The 20,340-nt window shown below is 44.2% G+C and overlaps 1 protein-coding gene across 2 annotated transcripts in view; it reads right to left on the bottom strand.

The window, feature by feature from the left end:
- The window catches only part of SMOX (spermine oxidase), an 87,477-nt gene that overhangs the window by 7,977 nt on the left and 59,160 nt on the right, over positions 1 to 20,340 (bottom strand). For both annotated transcript variants that reach the window (XM_069856647.1, XM_069856646.1), the window contains exons 2-5: positions 19,465 to 19,699; positions 14,605 to 14,831; positions 5,125 to 5,298; positions 1,852 to 2,551 (exon numbers count right to left, since the gene is read on the bottom strand). In XM_069856647.1, coding sequence (XP_069712748.1) covers positions 1,852 to 2,551; positions 5,125 to 5,298; positions 14,605 to 14,831; positions 19,465 to 19,672 — 1,309 coding nt within the window. In that variant the 5' untranslated portion in view covers positions 19,673 to 19,699. The remainder of the gene's footprint in view (positions 1 to 1,851; positions 2,552 to 5,124; positions 5,299 to 14,604; positions 14,832 to 19,464; positions 19,700 to 20,340) is intronic.

Raw genomic sequence — 20,340 nt, forward strand, 5'->3', positions numbered from 1 at the left:
CTGGTAAACTCCATCTGAAATTCTCCAGGGTTAGCGAACCCAGGATTAACAAGAGACTGAGACAGAGCTTACAGCACTGAAGAGGCTGATGGATGGTGACCAGGTGCAGTATCAGCTGGAACAGCAACTGCAACACATACCAACCACCCAGGGCCAACATATTTCCATCCTGGTAGAAAGAGAGGAACGTCCAACACATGTGAACAACAACAACAACAGTGAAGGAGGCTGAGGAGGAAGAGAATACTCCCATCTGCCAAATTAAGAAAGCCCTGAAGAGCTAAATGCCCATTGATGATCTGAGATGCTGTAGAAAAAAAAAAAAAAAGAGCAAGAAAAGCTGCAACAAAGACAATTGTTATATGCTTTGGGAGATGTCAGCACTGAACAACTTGGCCTTAAAGAGGAGAAGAGCCTCCTGCTATGCCTGCATGGGGCACAGTTGGCCTGCTGAGGTCAGAAGGAAAGAAGACCTGCATGTACTGACACTGTGACATAACGTAGGGATACCCAGCACCACTGAAAATAAACAGGCCGGGAGGCAGAAGCTGCCCAGAGTCCAGTATTCACAGATTCATTCTACTTCTCTGCAGGCTGCAAGGGAGACAGGTTCATCAGCCAACATAAATGCAACATCAAACAAGCTGAAACAAGGATTTGGGTTTGAGCTCTGCATTAGGGTTTCTGAATCCAGTGTCTACCCTTCGATTTCTGGAGAGCGTAGTAAAATGTAAAACCTCTTTTGGCAGTTGCCAGCTCTACAGGTAGTCCGTAGCTTCCAGAATCCCTTCTCTAGATCTCCATGCCATTGGTTGGAAATAGTCTGTAAGCACAGGGGAAAGCTACACTTGTGAAGGCAAATTGCTTTAGTTAATAGAAAGTCCATGGACAAGAGATAAAGCTGGAACCCCACTGGGTGTTAAGACTGGCTAACACAAGCTAACAGACATAAATAGCTTGATCATGGGACCCATTTCTACGACAGTATAAAATATACCTGATCTTGGAGGATGCTGCCTTTATACTTGCTTAGAATTATGTATAAATCCAAAATCCTTATTTCAAGACTGCCAATAAGTCAGTCACTATTTCTTCCTTATACTTGTGCTTGTACAGTGTCCTCCATCAGAGGATCTCAAAGAACTCTCCAGATACAAAAAGCCCTTTCCTTAGGAAGTTGTGCAAGCTCCAGAGAAGAGATTATAGACACAGTAAGTCCCAGCACGTTCGAGTGTTGCTACTTTTAGTCATTTCACCTTGGATTTTCTCAGCATAGCACACATAAGACGTCTTGCTCCAACTGCAGCCTTTAACGTGATGTGTGCTCATTAGACATGAAACCTGTGAAGTCCAGGAAGGCTTAGGTGAAACACCCAGAAAATGGAAGCTCTCAGTATCAATGGATACTTGGAAATCCAGGCCAATGAGATTTCTACTTAGACTCACGCAGAAAGGAAGTTTAGGATGTGGTTCAACCGCCACATCTCAGCTGATCTAAACAAGTTCAACTCCACTCCAAAAGAGCTCTGATCTTTTGAGCTCAGCCCTCAGGAGCCCCGGGTCTGACAGTTCCAGCTGCGAAAGAGTTATTTGTGACTAAATAAAGCAGAGGATGTGGAATCCTCAAGCATTTCTGCCCATCACTTCCTGAGCTGGTTATCGGCCCCTCTGTATAAATAGCTTTCAGGCACACCCAAGCAGGAGGTACGCTGGAAGCACACGCACAGCCCATTCAAAGGGCCAAACAACTAAAAATTACTTTAGTGCATTTCCTTCCCAGTGGTTATTCTACACCCCAGCCCTGCTCTCCCTCTCTTTTCTGGTCATCAAAGGAACCAGAGCATGGCTGACCTGTAAATTTACGTAGCATTTCGGTGCAGGTTTCTGCCACAGTTTCATCATCGCACTTCTCCATAATCAAAGCCTCTTCTCCACAGATCCAGCCACTCAGGACATGGCCATACCTCTCTGGTGGGTAGAGTACGTCAAAGCTGCAGATCTTCTTGTACCACAGCTCTTCAGGATAAGTCAAGCTCTCACTCTCTGCCTCATCTTCCCAGACAAACTGGATGCTGTTGCATTCAGAGCTCCAGAAAGGCTCTTCAAACTCTAGGAAAATCTTGTCAGTCGTATTGATTCCTAGTTTCTCAATGGCCATCACCTTCTCCTCAGGCAAGCGGGGATGAAACAGGCTCTCGTGGCGTTTCTTTAAGACTCCCAGGGACACAGTCACAATGACATGGTCAGCTGGGATGAACTCACAGTCCTCACATTCTACGAAGACATCAGAGCCCCTGTCCTCCTCAGGGAGGTCACTGTTGTGGTCAGCCACTCTCTCAATCTCCTTGCTGACTGATTGGTTCCAGTGGATGCACTTGACTGGCTTGCGGAGCTGAATGACAGACTCGGGAATGGAGCGGGCCAAAATCTCCACAATTTTAATGAAACCGCAAGGAATGATGTGATGAGCCCCAGGGATTTCTGTCCATTCCCCAAATTCACTGAGCGAGACTTCATCCATGCTGTGGGAGCTGCTCTCACAACTCTCTACCTAAGGGAAAGCAACACAAAAGCAACATTGCCACAGAGCAACTCATTTTGCCACAGCACAACACCACAAGGACGTAGAGAAGCTGCACAAGCTGGCGAGTCCCAATCTCAACCTTAAATGACATTATTTTTGCTAGCAAAGAAGTGTTTGGCCACAGGATCTGACAAAATCAATCCTTAGCCTTCCTTCCAACCAGAAACACCATTTCGTCATGGTAACAAGCTGCACCAGCTTTGGTTGCATTGCCCATGGTTACGTCAGCCAGCATTTAGAGATGGTGTCCCTGCTTCTGCCTGCTTCTGGGTTACAGTTCTGGCTGTTTTCTATCATTTAAACCCCACTTCACTGGCCAGGGACTGGCTGCTTGGTGCTCCTACAACAGAAGCTGGAGCTATGTTCAGCAGATGCTCTTTCCAATGTTAATAAATGCTCCCATGAGGAGCCATGAAAAACTTCTGGCAGCTCTTTCTGCTGTCTGCAGCTTTCAACATGTTGTCAAACAGTCAGCGATCAGCAAGCTAACAATCTGCAGGAGGTGAGAGGACCCAACACAGAAGGAACTGAAGGAGACAGAAAAAGGAAACGCCAAGATGTGAGACACTTGCCTTTGATTCACTTGAAGTGATTATCAAAGCTTTAGATTTGGGACCTGCTGGTTAATGTTTGCAGGCGTTATTAGGCACAGCCATATCTTCCAACAACCCCTGGAACAAAGGCAGGATGTTTGGCCTGTCCTGTGATAAGTTTCTAATGATAATACTGGTACATGGGACACAGTGATGTTAAAACCTTCAAATTGCAAATCACAATGATTCAAATCATCAGTCACAATGATTTGCATGCTTTAATTCTTTAAGTATTTTAGGCAAAGGGAACGTTACAATTCCTTGCCTCACCCTTTGGCCAGGTTACAAGGCCACTTTAATGACCGTGTCTGAAAGCCTGGCAAGCCCAGACCTTCTCCCTGTGGAGCATCCTGGTGCAGGACAGGAACCTCTGTGCTGGGCTAAGATGTCATGCAAACAAGTCAGAATTGTACTGAATAGTTCACAGGCTGCTCGTGTGACTGTACTGACATATGGATCACTGCTCAGCCTTGAAGAAGGCGTATCCTCTATAGAAGAACCTCGATGATCCGGTGGGTCTCTTCAAACCTGGTTATTCTATGATTCTAAATTGATTCTCTAGGCTTGCCTGAGGTTCCACCCCACCCGATGACTGAGCAAGCACTCTCCAGCACTCACCCTGGCTCGGTTCTGCTGGCCCACAACATAAACCCTGCACCCTAGGTCACGCACAGGCCGTTCATTCTGCTTGGATGCTCCAACAGGATTATGAAAATAAAAAACCAGGGATGGCTGTTTGATTCTTTCAACCATGAAGGAAAAACATCAGGGAGAAAAAAAGGCAACTACCAAGGCTATACTTTGCCTGAGACACTGGCTAATCCCGACTCTAGCAGCAACCACTCTGATCTGATAGTCTTAAGTATCGCAGGCTTTGTTGTTCTCAGGTATTTACACATGAGAAGGGATTTGCAAGACTTGCACTGGAGTCTCTGGCTGTGGCAACCTGCAGCAACCACAAAAGTAACGCCCAGGAAAACCAGACCTGTATCAAATGACTGATATTGTTTGCATGAGTCATGTTACATGGTTAAAACAATAAATATCTAGTCTTTACATGGCAGCTGTGGAGACAGCCTGTGATATAAGCTCTTCAGTTAGGACACTGAGAAGTCAGGACAGCACCCAGGACGTCTGCGTTCCCAGCTTTATCAGAGATGCCCTGTGAGGCTCTATTTCTCTCTGTTTCAGTCTACCACCTGTAAATAGCAAATACCATACATCTACCCACATCACAGAGTGTTGCTTGTCTGCCCTGCCTCATTTCATAAGCCCTTAAGTCATAATAATTGAAATAGGAATGACTACTACACTTTACTTGTGGAGTACTTGATGCAGCATTAAGTCTTCATCCCAAAGAGATCTCATTTATTCTTCAGGGAGATAGAGAGAACTAGGGAAGCCACAAGGAAAGATGATTAGGACATGGGTTTATACAATCTACCTTTGATTTTATTGCTTTACCTTCAAAATGCTTTCAAGGGATTTCTTCAGCAAATTAATAGTTTCAAAGTTACAATTCTTCTGGTCTCTGAGGTAGGGACAGAGGCAGAATGGGGTAAAAGATGCTCAGGCATGACCATGGGGTCCCAGGTGTAAGGGACAAGACAAGACATTGCTAAAAGAACCTGGCAATAGAGTAGCTTCAGGTGGTAAGAAAACATTAAATCACACCAGCAAATTCAACAAGGCCAGGGAAAACCCCTTCTAATTATAAAGTGGAAGTTTAAGGTAAGAAGAATAAGAAAAGAGTAAAAGTATTACTTCTTGCAGCCCACTGTCTTTGGATACGCCTCACAAGGAAAAGTTGGCAATATAAACACAAACTGCCCCAGCCACAAGAGAGGACAGAAAGCAATTCCCCAGTGATGGGCAAGGCTTAGCCAGGTCTCTGAGGTTCAAGATTTGTCTTAATTAAAACAAACAAACATTGATGTGCACACACACCTTAAGGTACTGCTGGATCATGGCTAGTTTCAGCCTCTTGACGGCCTCTGTGTCATCCGGATCAGCCTTGACACGTTTGCGCACGACGTCCCGTGTGAAGACGCCCACACTATTCTGGCTCTCAGCGTTGACTGGTTTACCTCGTTGGAAGAACTCCTGAGTCAGGTTATAGACCTGCCAGAGACAAAGATGGACAACACAGTTCACAGCAGAATCCAGGCCCCAAGGAGGATGTTTTCTCCTCCATCCAAACCCAGGACATTCAGGTCACCTCCTCCTGCCAGATCAGCTTTGGCAGTTTATTGTGCACTCCAACACCTTGTCAAGTTGCACCCAAAGCTACGTTGGTCTGAAGGCAGGAAGACTTCCTTCCAGGCAAAGATAACTGACTTGCAACAGTTAGTTACCATTAAGTTAACGTTCACTTACTATTATTTTTATTTGAGCATGTCCCTTCTATCACTTGCAGAAAACAAACTGAGGCAAGTCCTGCCATTTTCAGTAGGCAAAGCCAGTTGTTCAACCAGCTGTTTAGATACTGCAGCTGGATCAGTAAGCCAGGCAAGCACAGAATCATAGAATCATGGTATCACCAGGTTGGAAAAGACCCACCAGGATCATCAAGTCCAACCATTACTATCAAACACTAAACCGTGCCCCTCAGCGCCTCGTCCACCCATCCCTTAAACACCTCCAGGGAAGACCACAAAGCATCGGAACAGAGCAGGCTTGAGTTCACTATGTGTAACTTCTGGCAGTGCCATAGCCTGACTAAGCTCTAGACACTGTCAAAGTGTACTAAGAGTGAGTTCAAGCAGCAGAACCCACGTGCTTCCTCACCTCTGACAAGAAAGCACCAGCTCTTCTCCCACTCCAGTGCCTCAGATGCAATCCCAGGAGTAGAATCTCTAAAACCTTTCTCAGGCTGCAGGGCTCTACTATAACCTGGAACCAGCCCTTCCTCCCTCTCCATTATTTAATCATTTAGCAATAATGATAGAATCATTGGGGCTGGAAAAGACCTATAAGATCATCCAAACTAACCATCAGCCCAACACCACCGTGCTTACTAAACCATGTTCTGAAGCGCCCTGTCCATGTGTTTTTTGAACACCTCCATAGATGGTGACTCCACCAGTTCCCTGGGCAGCCTGTGCTTATTTTTCACCACTCTTTTGGTAAAGAATTTTTCCTAATGTCCAGCCTAAACCTCCCCAGGAATCCACCAGGGTTGGGAATTCGGGTTCATATTGAGTCTTCTGTTGCCCCCTGGAAAACAGGAAGCAATAAACACAGGCTTAGCAAAGGAATTTTATATGCACACACATTCTACTTGTTGAGCATGAGATAGATCCATGGACTACATTGACAGCCCGAGTAGCCCCCAGCCAGGGCCACCCTGAGAAGGACCCACAATAAAAATCCCCTTCTAATGACTTGTTCTTCTTGGAAGGAGCTCTTCCTTACATTTTTTTAACCCCAGTTTTCCCATCATATAAGCTATTTAAAAGCAAGGAAACAACCATCCACCCTGACGATCTCCTTGTGGCTCTCTGGAGCAATCAGTTCTTCAGTCTGTAATATTGCCAGAAGAGCCTGCAGTTGAGTCATGGCCCTTCATTTCCACAGAAAAACTCTGAGGAATCTTTTAACACAGGAAAACTTTTAAAAGATGCCTCCCAGAAGCACAACTCATCCCATTTAAGACTTGTTTGTCCAGAATGAGTCACCTTCTTATTTACATCATGCCACAGGGGTACACATAACTCTTAGAAGCAGAGAGGCAAGATCCCTGCTTGGTGAGTTTTTCCCATCAGAGATAGCATGATCACAACTTTATGAACATTCTTTGGAGACAGATTATTCAGACATACTGAGGAGTTCAACTCAAAAGGAAATGCTTGGTAGGAAGCTGGCAGAACTGTGGAAGCCTGTCCTTGAAAAGCTCCTACAGCTTCTCATTTGCAGCTGATAGGCTAATTCACCAAATTTTTTTTTCCTATCCTGATGCTCCCTAGAAGTGTAATTTTCTCTTGGGTTTTAGGAGTAAAATGAATTTGAAGGGGTAAAACAGAGAGATGATGAGGTAGGGGACAGCGTAAGGGAAAAAGGCATGGCAGTGGTAGGAGAGAGCAGGACTGTGGGTGAATGGAGGAAGAAGAGTAGATACAGACACGAAAGGGGCCAGTAGGACATGGAAGAAAAGAAATAAGTGAATGAAAAAAAAAGGCGGGGGGGGGGGAAACAAACTACCAAAACAGAAATGTAATTACAAGAAAAATGAGAGGAACTGCTGAACACAGAAGAGAAATGCAGACCCAACCAGGACACTGCCTTTCCAAGACTTCCAGACCAGAAAAGCGGAGATCAATGCTCTATATGGCACAATGGGCTTCCAGCAAAGGAAAGGAAATCACGTCCTCTCTGTTCCCCAATGCTAAAACCCCCTTGGCAGTTTTGACATTGGACAATTCCCAGGTCCACTGATTTCTGAGGCCCAAACCACTTCCAGCAAGTACAAGCTGCACAGACCCTGCGTCAGCACAATGCAGCTCAGCTTTCATAAGCCGATTGCACACTGTAAGCAGATAACACATTCACAAGACAAGCAAAGCTGCATTAAAACCCAGCTACCATTTGGCCAAAAGGATAAGTGAGCCATGGGTATGTTTTTATTAACCATTGTATTCTTCATTGCCCAATGGTGAAAAGAGCAGAAACACACAGTGCTCTGCCCTGTAAGCATCAAGTTAAGTCTTTCCTATTTATGTCATCCCATCAATCAGACAGTAGGTAAGGATAATCACCATCAGGATCTACTATTTCTTCTCATAATCCCTGTTATTTCCTTACTTTTCTTTCTTGGGGGTGCTGAAACATTGGATGAACAGAAGGCAGTGCTGCTGTAGCAAGAAGCAGGTTCTACATGAAGAAACACATGGTCGTAGCAATGAATCACAAAAAAATGCTTAAAAATCTATTCTTCAGTGTACACATGCAGTGAACACACCCTGTGTGAGAACTTATACAAGTTCTCTTCTCTCAAGTAGCAAGGGATAGGATGAGAGGAAATGACCTCAAGATGCACCAGGGGAGGTTTAGATTTGGTATCAGGAAACATTTCTTCACTGAAAGAGTGGTGAAGCATTGGAAGAGGCTGCCCAGGGAAGTGGTGTAGTCACCATCGCTGGAGGTGGTCAAAAAACAAGTAGCTGTGGCACTTTGTGTCATGGCTTAGTAGGCATGGTCGTGTTGGGCTGACGGGTGCACTTAATGACCCAAAAGGTCTTTTCTAATCTTAATGATTCTATTGAAAAATTCACTAGAAGTCCTTACGTAAGGTAGGTTTCGAATGAAGTAGGAGCAGAATTAAACAATCTGAAGTCAGAGTTACTTGGGCTTCGCTTCTGCCAGTGGGAAACTAGTCATAATAATAAAAAAGTATCATCATGCCAGTGGGTCCACCTCTGAAGTCACAGGGAACAGGCACGTGTGAGATTTGAAAACACTTTCTCCTTCAATCATTTCATCATGAAGTGATGACAGAAGGGTTCCTGAGAGAGTTCAAGTGGGCTTTGTTTCAAAGAGCCTGGTGAAAAGTAGCATCAAGAGCCACCTCAAAGATCCTACTGATTTTCTAGTTAACCCTACAAAATATCCACGCATCCAAACTGAGAGCACTGTGCCCATCAGCAAGGAGAGCTACACCATCCATGTACAGTCCAGACTCATCTTCCTTTTCTGTTATCATTGACCTGAGAGAAGTAGGAGCGGGGGGCGGGGAAAAGGGACAGGCTGCTTCAACTTGAGCAATGGCCTCAAGCTGCACCAGGGAAGGTTCATACTAGAGATCAGAAAGAAATTTTTCACAGAAAGGGTCATTGGGCATGGGAACAAGCTGCCCAGGGAGGTGGTTGAATCACCATCCATGGAGGTATTTATAAGATGGGTAGATGAGGTGCTCAGGGACATGGTTTAGGGGCAGATAGGAATGGTTGGACTCGATGATTCAAAAGGTCTTTTCCAAGCTGGTGACTTTATGACTCCCAGCTCCTACCATCAGCAAACTTGCATCCTAGCACAATGACCTCATCATTTCTCACTCTGAATCGCCTCCGGGTTTTCACCGAATAACTGGCCCTAGAAGCCTGTCTGCAAGAACCATCAGCAGAAGCAAAAGACACAGATCACCTCAAGCAACAATTTGTTCTGTGGAGATTTCCATCTCTAATTCCGTGACTTTATATAAAATCCTGTGGGGAAATAGGGCTGAAGTTCAGAAATTGAAAGAAGTTAATTGAATGGCCATAACCGCAAGATGTCTTCATGTTGGGTTACATCTTCTGTCTTCTTTTTGACCAGCTTTGGGGCATCCCACAACTGGGGTCTCTGCAGGGAACGCAGGTTCCACTGGGGATGTCCACGTGTTTACTACATACGTGCTCCTCTACCACAGGAAGAGGCAGCCTCTTAGGAAGAGCAAATCTAAAAAAAGAAGTTTCTCAGTATCAAAGGAGGTCAGGAAAGCACATCCCAGTCCATGCTCCTTCCTGTCAGTGCTGGTGACGATCCATAGCATTGTCTTTTTTTCACTTGGCTTAAAAACTGCAGTGACTTAATCCCCAGACAGTAAAAAAACCTCGACAGAGATAGGTCCACGCTGTTACCAGGCCAGACATCTGTCAGTGCAATAGAGGAGCAGGGAGGGAACGGTGACTCTAGGTGGCCCTTTGGTCCTGCTTTCGATGATAATGCAAGGCAAGGCACTGGAGATTAATTGCGGATGGCAAGAAGCCCAGCAGAGGGTGGGGGTGAGAAGGGTGGAAAACTGTCATTCTTTGGCTGTATCCCTCCCCCAGGAGCTGTGCAGCACACAGGAGAAAGCTGACAAATAACAAGGCCATTAATTAGCTGATTGTTCAAGGGAGGGTTACTGGGAAGCAGGTCTTTAGGAACTACATCCTTAATGAAAACCCGAAGTGAAAATAGGCACTTTTTCCAAATCAGGCAGGCTGATGGACTGTGAAATTCTTGGGCAGGCAAAGCAGTGTGATTTTTCACCTGCATTTAACTTGTCAAGCTCTCCATCTCCCTCCCACCCTTCACAAATACCTGGGAGCTGACCTCAAATACTTCTTTGGAGAGCGAAATAAGAACTTAGCAGGGACAGAACAGCCCTCTGAGATGGGTTGCCCCTGTCCACACTTCCCCAGCAGTTATACACATAGATGCTGAAGCTAGAGACAATATCCTCAAAGGTCACACTCCTGTCACTCTTCTTCAAGGGTCATGCAGATGTGGTATCAGCAGACTGAGGCCAAAACAATCTCCAGCCCGAAGGCTCGAGCAACTCCCATACGAGGACCAGTGAGAGTTGGGCTCGTTTAGCCTAGAGGAAAGAAGGGTCTGTACAGACCTTATAGCAGACTTCCAGAGAAGGAGCCTAGAAATTTACTCCGAAGGTAGTGAGGAGCTGGCACAGGTTGCTCAGAGAAGTCGTGGCTGCCCCATCCCTGGGGGTGATCAAGGTCAGATTGGATGAGGCTTTGAGCAACCAGATCCAGTGGAAGATGCCCTTGCCCATGGCAGATGGGGTGGAACTGCATGGGTCCCAAGGTCTCCTCCAACCCAAACCATTCTATGATTATGAAGACCTGGCACAGACACTACGCTGGTGCTCCCTGTCTTTCAGAGATTGACCAAATGTATTGTCCATGACCCAGATCAATGCCAGCCCCAGGCAGTACCAGGGCTAAGAAGGATAGCCTGAAAACAACAGTGGCTGGAGAGCTGTGCTGCTGACAGCAGGCTTGAAGCCCCCTCTCATGGTGCATTGCTTGGCAATGCATGGTTGAATATCCAGGTAGATTCTCTGAAGGATAGGAGACCTTCCCTTGTAGGCATTGCTCAGTTTACCAGTGCTATCACGGAAGAGGATTTGGGTCACCCTGGTCACCAGCTCATGACAGATCTTCACTGACTTCAATGCAGTGTTACCAGCCTCTCAGTTAAGACAGCTTCTCAAAGAGAACTTTCTCCTGCAGAAATGAAAGGCTGAGTAGTCTTACTGCTTGGCTCTCTCTTAACCAAACGCAGGCTTCTGTAAGGCATCCCTACAGCCATTAAAAATTCAGGCTACTGCAAATAAAAAGAAGCAAAGCTTGTATTGAAGTAGAAGAAGCCTGCCAAAAAAGACTGGATAAGTGCCTGGAAAATCGTAAGGACTTTCCAAATGAACTAGCGAGGCAAAGCTCTGGAGATACTGGGGTGCCTTGCCTTTGACCCTAGAAAAATTCAGCATGCAGAGAAGAGACTGCACGCTGCCAGGCTCCAGCTTCAGTCACTCAAGTGAAACACTCGACGGAGACCCTCTGCACTTTGCGTTCACTAGAATTTGGTGTCCAGATGACAAGATAACTGGGGCTAGAGCGATGCAGACGGAGAAGCAGATCTGGAGGCACAAGCTCGAGCCCATGGCAGCAGATGCAGTGCAAGAAGGGCAGCATGTGAGCACATGGGAAGCAGGGGAGGGCAGGCATTTGAAACCATGACAAATTTAGCCCCGTTCATTCAGGACCACATTTTCCACTGTTAATGCCAGTGCTCTGTCCCTGATTAGGCTTTCCATCTATCATGTGTCTTCTGTTTGTTTGGATTTTTTTTTTTTTTTTGTAAAGTCAGGACAGCATGTGTCACAGCCTTTGCTATCTCAGCTTCTTCTAAAGGGGCTGACAAATGAGGTAGCATGATGGTGGGATTCCCAAGACTCTGAGAAGGGTCTGGGAGCTCCTACAAGGCAGAGAAGGAGCCTGACCTCAGGATTTGGTGACGTGTAAGATGGCTTTTAATCCTGGACAACTTCAAGACAACAAAAACCTCTCAAAAAACCTGCCTCCTCCAAAAAACAGAGAAACAAAACTGAAGACCAAATTCCTACTGTTCCTCCCCGGCACTCATTTCATTACCAGTTAAGAAACTATTGGCTAGCCAGGATTAAAAAAAAAAAAAAAGATACAATGGACTACAGTGAAAATGAAAAGAAAAACCTGACTGTTGGGGAGTGGGGGACTCAACAAAACAGAAATGCTCCAGGCAGACTCAGCACATGTGAACAGACACATCTCTGCACTTAGCACCAGAGGAAAAGATCTCCAAATCCCCACATCTGCTGCACAAGTCTCTGACTGCCCACCCACTTGTATTTCATATAGCCTGGTTTAACTAGATTTTCAGATCACATAGCTGGCTTTAATTCCTATTTTTCCTATGCAGCGCAGGGAAGAAACCACAGCCAGCTGTCTGAAATCACTACAGAATCATCCAACCTGACACCCCAAGAGGTTGGGACAACAAACCCATGAGCTGCCTCTGCAAGAAATTCCAGCACACTTTGCAGGAAGACAGAGAAAGCACCTCCCCAGCAACACCAATCAAGAGGCTGACTGATGTCCTCTTCTTGGCTTAAGCTCTCCCTTACATATTTTTTAATCGCAAAAAAGTAGCTGCAGACATTTTTTACAATCCATGAATGTGAAAGCCTTTTCTGTCTCCAAGCAATAAAGATATCCTGTGGCAACGATAAGCTAATTATGTGTTGCGTAAAGAAGATTAACTTTTAATGTTTTGTTCTCTCATGTCACCGGCTGCCCCCTTTCTCTTGCTTTAAAAGAAAGGGTAGATTTACCAAATTAATCATTTCTAAAACACCAGCACCTCATTACAGCCTGCATCTTATCAGCTGTATCTCAAGCCTAAGTAGCTCTCATCTTTGTATTCTCATTTCAGAGTCCGCCTGCCTCCGACATCCTCCCTTTGCTGGAGATTTTCCTATCATGTTGGAGACAGGATGATCACCTAGCACTGCATGCAGGTTGGCAGTGTTCCATTTACATAAATAATGCTGCTCACTGCAGTGTTTTCACTTACTCCGTCTCTCTTTTTGAGGCTTAGTTACTGTTAATCTTGCTCCACAAGCATCTTACCTTTTTTTTTCCTGGCTGGCTGTGGTTCTGTTTTCAATCCATAAATATGGAAAGGCTGTCAGACGAATTATCTCCACCTGTATTTCTCCACCATGGGTTGCTAAATTCCTTCCAAAGTAAGGGCTCTTTGAAATTCCTACTATTCCTCCCTAAAACTGAAATGATTTTGTGCCATCCCATCACAGATACCAAGTCAGAGCCCTAGGATAGTGTCAGAAGTCTTTCCAAACAAAAAAAAAAAAAAAAAAAAATCCCCATTCTTGATTATTCTTTGCAGGCTACAGGGACTTTTCTCTTTGTGGCTTTCTAAATGCTTATGCACATATCTTTAAACATAAGATATGCAACAGTAACCTGAATCTAGTGCGCGTTTAGCCAAGCATCAAATACTGGTGAAACCCACTGTCAGGTAAAAATGTGAAGGTTTTAGGCATGGCTACAGCCTGATGGAAATAACATTTTGCTCCATTTTTTATATATCCCACTGAGGGATCACATTACCTGAAGGATCAGACATTCTGCACTGCCCCCTCTAAATGTACCTCTAAAGTGACATAAAAAAATGTGTGGAATAATCATTATTACCTTTAATTATGGCAAGCCTCCTTCTTTCACATCAGTCTACCCTAAGGCCAAATCTTCCTACTGAAAGCAGACAGAACTAACACAATCTTTCATATGTTTAACACACAAATCAGTAAGAAACCCCATTTACCCTCTGAAAAGAACACCAGGATGACAGCAGCAGTGCCAATTTACACGAAAGTAAATTTGACCTTTTTTGTCTGAGTCTAACATCGGGTTATTCCCTTTTTAGAAGAGGGTAAACATGCATTTTCATTTCCATCTTGCAGGTTTCTAATTTATAGTTTTAGGTTCTGTGTGCCTGTAGTTGTTTGTTTTGGTTTTTTTCTATTTGGCTCTTCTGTCAGTTAAACTGAAATGAAGAAGTCATTAAACATTGAGCAAAACAAGATAAAATAACCCTAAACTGAAGTCCACACTAGTCTGAATCTAGCAGAAAATACGTTCCTTTCCTTCTGATGCAAGAGGGCTCACAATTTCTGACTTTGCCATACTACACAGCACACTATGGTATTTATAACATCAATAAAATGTCACAGGACTACAGTATTTAGCTGGTTGTTGCTAAGGTTTTACGTTCTACTTTGATTAGTAATTTGATCCCTCCTTTACCCTTTTAATTAAATAGCAACTTCCTAGAGCAAGTGACTGGATCTCCCCAGCAATAGCTGCTAGAAGTGATTAAATTGATGACAAACATGGAAAGATTGTTCTTCCAAACAACAGTGAGTTAATCCAACATCAAGGACAAATGGAGTACAGTTACACAAATGAGAGCAAATTAAGTGTTGATTTGTTGCAAAGAAATTAAAGACATTTCTGGTTTCTACCTTTGCCCAGCACGCGGAACGTTCTAACTGCCAAGGGGTCCCAGGGTTTCAAGCAAATCCTGAAAAAGCAGCGGAATACCAACCTCGTTGTATAAATCACTGAATTCTTCAACCACATCTTTCGGGATCCTTTGCCCGTTGTTGGTAAGATGATAAGCCACCCCATTCTTGGAGTAAAGACTGATCCGTCCAACACTTCTCTCACCATCAGTAGTCTCTTCAAGTAAACCATTGTCTTCTGCTAGATGATAGACTGGGTTTCCATGTGAACCATGAATCCACGTAGCTCCCAGTTCAAAAGTGGCGTGCCCTGCAGGAGAATAAACCAAGTACACTAGTTATTGGAGCCCAGGCTAAACCAAGCAGATCAGTTATTGGAGCCCGTTTTTCTAATAAAACGTGCATGTGCAAAACCAGAACAATCACCCAAAGACACATTTAGGAAGAAATTCTTTATGCTGAGGGTAGTAAAACACTGGCACAAATTTCCCAGAGAGGTGATAGATGCCTCATAGCCGGAAATACTCAAGGTCAGTTTGGATGGGGCTCTGAGCAATCTGATCTATATGAAGATGTCCCTGCTTACTGCACGGGGGGTTGGATTAGATGACCTTGATGGTCCCTTACAATCCAAACGATTCTATGATACCACATGTTTGAACAGCACTTAAGTGAGCTTTCTCTGTAAGTCAAGGGCAATGCCAGAGTTCTTCAATCCAGTCCTTTGGGATACAAGCTTAGATAGGGCTAGAAAGATGGGATGTTTCCAATAAAGACACATTACAGTGACACCCCTCTGATACTTCAGGCGAAATTCATGATCTTCTAGGTTCCTAGTTCTTGCCGTGGTTGTCCCCAGCTGCTCTGTCCTTGTTACTTATCCTTTTTAAACCATCTTCTCTAAGCCTGCACTTAAGAAGATGACCAGAGAGCAAGGATGCACTGCTCGTGCTGCAGCACAAGCAAGGCATAGTGAAGGAGGTGTAGGAAGGAAAATAGCTGAGAAGCTACGCTGTTCTATTGCATAAAGAACATAGAAGAATACTGACATGAATATTAAAGTCGTAGGGAAAGAATAGAGTACCTAAAGACTCCAAGTATCCTCGGTATTTGAGAGGAGGGGATGGATAGCCAGACACATGGAGAAAAGCATCTACAGCAAGGAAATCAGGGAAAAAATTGGATTGCCCTGGGATAGGAACACGGCCCTGCATATTGAACCTCACCCTGTGATTAAAAATGCTTGTTCTTTATAAATATACCTCAGCTTAACTGCAATACAAAAATGTATTTCCATTCCCCAAAAGAGTAAATAAGTTAAATTTTATTATTTATGCCTCTGAAAATTGGAATCAGGTTCTTTAAAAAGATGCACAGTCAATTTAAACACCAAAGTCATTTAATCTTCATCACCTGCACACTCTGCCTGCAAAACACAAAGAATTTAGTCAGCCCCACTCTCTCCCTTCCTTATAACTAACAGGGTTGGCATAGGATGCCGACTCCCCCTGAAACAGCGCTGCCACAGCTGGGCTGACAGCATCAGGAGATGTTTGGCAGCTGAAAAAGAGGTGCTAAAAATACACTTGGGCCATGCCCTCCACCCCCATTTTCACAGATGCTCTGAAGTCCAAACACAACTGCTTTGAAGTCTGACAAAGGTATATTTCTCCCAGCATCCCAGCCAACACCACACCGTGCAGCCCACTCTGCAGTGGTGTGAAAATGCCTGATTAAGTGGGTTAGTTAATAGGATCCCGCTTGATGAAAGAAGAATAGCGCACTTCCAGTCATCATGTGCTGTTTAATATGTAAATATATGCTCAGACAGAAAGACACTGCAGCACTTCACTATAACACAGCCAGGTTCAAGGGGCAAAAGCCCCCAGGAATGCTTCTCTCCAGCTGACATGCTGCCTCTGAGGGAAGCTCCGCGTATCCTGTTTCTCAAGCAGACAACCACCTCATCATTAAGGAGCAAGCTGATTGCCCTTCAAAACATGCATTACAAGAGCCGAGAGCACAAGACTTCTCCATGCACCTGAAACAAAGCACGTGCTGCAGGGTGTGCAGCATCGAGTCACAAATAAGGGAATATTTAAGGTGCCACAAAACTCTAAGACACCCCCAGAGCACCCAGCCTGGCATAAATGACTGCTCTACGTTGGCAGCCAAAGGTACAAAGCTCATAAATATTGCATGTAGCAGTCACCTTGTTAATGCAATCCTCCTGCGAGTCATCACACGCCAGATCAGCAGCAGGAATACTGCCTGCTGCTTTATGTCAGCGGCTCGCTCTCTGCTACACTAACAATCCTCCAGCTCTTATTTATAGAGGATCTGATCTCTGAAAGAAAAAAAATGCCAGCAAGTCCTGCTTGGTGCTCGGTAACAATTACGATGTGTTCCAAGCTGTTTTCAGTAGCTGCGTGGAATATAATCAAACACCACTAAATTAAAAATAGCCAGTCATTCTTGCCTGTAAAACACAGAAACTCACTGTCATCACTACCAAGTGGATAAGTCAGTTGTTACCCAGTGTAAGTTACATGATAAACTATTTACAAGTGTAAAATTAAGTTAAATAACATCTTTTTAAACGGCTAATTTACTCTCAGAGCCTCACAAGGTTTTCTTTTTCACTATTAACCTGTTTCAAATGAATTGTACAATACAACAAAAATAGAAAAAAAAATCTGCTTCCTATTCTGTGAATGTAATTATCGAGACACAAGCAGCAGCCAAAACAGGCCCATACACAACAATATAACACACCAGCAGTTCTCCAACGGAATCCACAGACAGAATATGAAGCCTTCAGGATACACACAGGAACTTTCACATTTCCCTTCGTAGCCCTGACTATTCCTTGTGCATCCTGTCATGAACTATGTGCAGTGACATTACAGATCATGTACAAAACCACAAACGTGCAAACCCTCTGCCTCACTTGTGCTACATGTAGAATCATGGAATCATAGAGTGGTTTGGATTGGAAAGAACCTTAAAAATCACCCAGTTGCAATCCCCCTTGCCATAGGCAGGGACGCCTCCCACTGGATCAGGTTTCTCAAAACCCCATCCAACATAGCCTTGAACACCTCCAGGGATGGGGCATCCATGCCTTCTCTGTGCAACCTGTACCAGTGCCTCACCACCCTCACAGAGTAAAAAATTTCTTCTGAATATCTAATTTAAACCTCTCCTCTTTCTGCTTAAAACTATTTCCCTTCATCCTATCACTGCATTCCCTGATAAAAAGCTCCTCTCCAACCCACATCATCTTCATCTTTATGAACTAAACCTCTGAAAATCAAAATTATTCCCCTGTGTTTATCAGCAACACACTCTATGTGGTCAAGGGAAAATACTGTCCCCTGCAAGATACCTCATGGCTCAGTAAGAGTGGAAGTACCGGGATACAGCCCTGAGAGGCTGCCACTGTAGCTCTGCTGAAGACTTAAATTGTCATAAAAGTCAGGTTGGATGAGACTTTAAGTAACTTGATTGAGTGAGAGGTGTCTCTGCTTTGGCGGGGGGGTTGGAATTGAATGGACTTTAAGGTCCCTTACAAACCAAACCATCCTCTGATTCTATGATTCTAAATGCTCCTGGTTTAGTTTCCTTAGAGAGAAGCCTAATTTGCAAACATCAAAACCATTTTGTGAACCAAACCAGTCTTTGAAAAGTCAGAATGATTGAGCACTCCCTTCAAAACCAGTGAGGGTGTCCAAAGGCAAGAGAATTGGTCTCAATACTCGTACAAAAAAAAAAAAAAAAACAACCTCTTTCACAGGTGCATTGACAAAATTATACATTGTTCCCTGAAGATCCCAGGTCTTCACCATTTCCCTCCTCTCATAGACACAATCCAGGATATTTTTAATTAAGTGCACTGTGCGTAAAGGACACACTTCCCATTCTAACCTCTATGCCAAGTCTCAGCAGAATGTGAAGTGCCCTATTCAAACCCTGGAGATTAGATTTGTCTGACTACCTTTTCATTCATTTCCCTTCTGAAAGTTCATAGGACGTTGCTGTTTATTTACTGTGGTGAGTTTATCGAGTAAAGCACAGTAAGTGATGTAAGCACCTAACAAATAAAAAGAAAGGGCAGCAGGAGGCCAAAGTTAATAAATACAGAGAGTGGGGTCAGAAACAGAATGAGTTAATTGAAATCTCCCACAGAGAAGAGACAAGCAATGCCCTCCAAGACACCAGGGAACGTTTCATTGATTCCTGTGCTGCAAAGAGTCAAGTTCATCCCAGTAGTTCTGCATTTAGACATTTTACAAGCCCTTCCAAAAGACATGGAATTAAACTATCCAGTACCTGCACCTTTATTACATGCTGAGAAATGAAGCCACAGAAGTAGGGAAGCTGCAAATCAAGATGAAAGGATACACTGAAAAGGTTTCTCCAGCAGCCTGATTCACAGTGGGTAGTGCCCTACACAGCAAATTAGTTCTAGGGAAATGAACGGGGCTGTTTGTGAAATAGAATAGCTTAGAGTTTGCCTCTTTGGAAGTGATTAAGTCACTGAGAAACAGCCTCTAGCCAGAAGATTTACTGACTGCTCCTAGTCAAGAATGAAAACACTGGTGAAAACCGTCTCAATACAGTTATTTAATCACAGAATGCTTCTCACAGACCTGTCACACAGACTTCTTCCTCTATGAGTGAAAACAATCCCTGAGATCTTTATTCTACAGAAACATGGTTTTGGAGCTACCCTCCCTCAGGAAAGATGCATGAGATAGCTCAGATTAGGCACCCACCCACAGATTTATGTTCCTGACAACATCACACCTCAAATAACCTCTGGCACGTGCACGTTGACTGGAAAAGCACATTTCCAAGGCCAAATTAACCCAACGAGAACGCAATCCCTCACTACCAGAATCAACTTCCCCAATGTGTTACTCCCAAAATGCTGTTCTTACCAAGCTTCACACTTTGCACGCGGCCTCCAATTCGGTCAGTCGCCTCAAGGATAGTTACATCCGTGAAACCGCTTTCCAAAAGCGCTTTTGCTGCTGACAGGCCGGCAAGCCCAGCACCGATAATTACTATTCGAGGCTGTCGCTGTCTCCGTAGGCCACTACTAAGAGGATCATCCGTGCTGTCTCCAGATATTTCACAACTTTGCATGCCGTCCAAGCTCTCTTTCTAAGGAACCTATGGAAAAAGCAAAACAAAAAGGTGTTCAGGGAACTCAAATTTATGAAATATCCAGCAGGGAAGAAAGAAGACTTGTGAACTGGACCCAGCCTTCAAAATGAAATACATAGGAAGGATAATTGAGGTCAAATTGGGATGCAACAATATTTTGGCCTCAAGCACAAGTACTGGAAACTCCAGAAATCTCCACCCTTATGTACCATGTAGATTATTTCCAGAGAAGTCAAAGGATTTTAAAACTCCCATCTCTTTATATAACCTCCAAAAGTAGCAATTTTGTGGTAAAGACTTTAAAAAAAAATAAGAAGAAAAAGAAAACTACATGCCCCAGTACCAACAAGCTCCACAACACAGCGATGAAGCTTCACTTTGCCTCTGTGGCAACCACAAAGCTTCAGATCATATATGGGACCAAGTAAGGAGAATTTAGCTCAAAGTGTGGAGATAAGACACCCAACCAATCATTACAGAAATGGTACAGATGGAAAAACGTTTCAAATGATAAAAGCCAACCCAGGCCAGTTCAAAAATTCACAGCCCCACGATGCAGTCCCTGGAGTCTGTGTCCTGACATAGTCTCAGGCTTTGATGAAGTTCTGGCTACTCTAACTCTACCACCACCTACCCAAACTCCTTCA

The sequence above is a fragment of the Phaenicophaeus curvirostris genome, chromosome 4 (genome assembly GCF_032191515.1).
Source record: "Phaenicophaeus curvirostris isolate KB17595 chromosome 4, BPBGC_Pcur_1.0, whole genome shotgun sequence".
In the NCBI taxonomy this organism is placed as follows: Eukaryota; Metazoa; Chordata; class Aves; order Cuculiformes; family Cuculidae; genus Phaenicophaeus; species Phaenicophaeus curvirostris.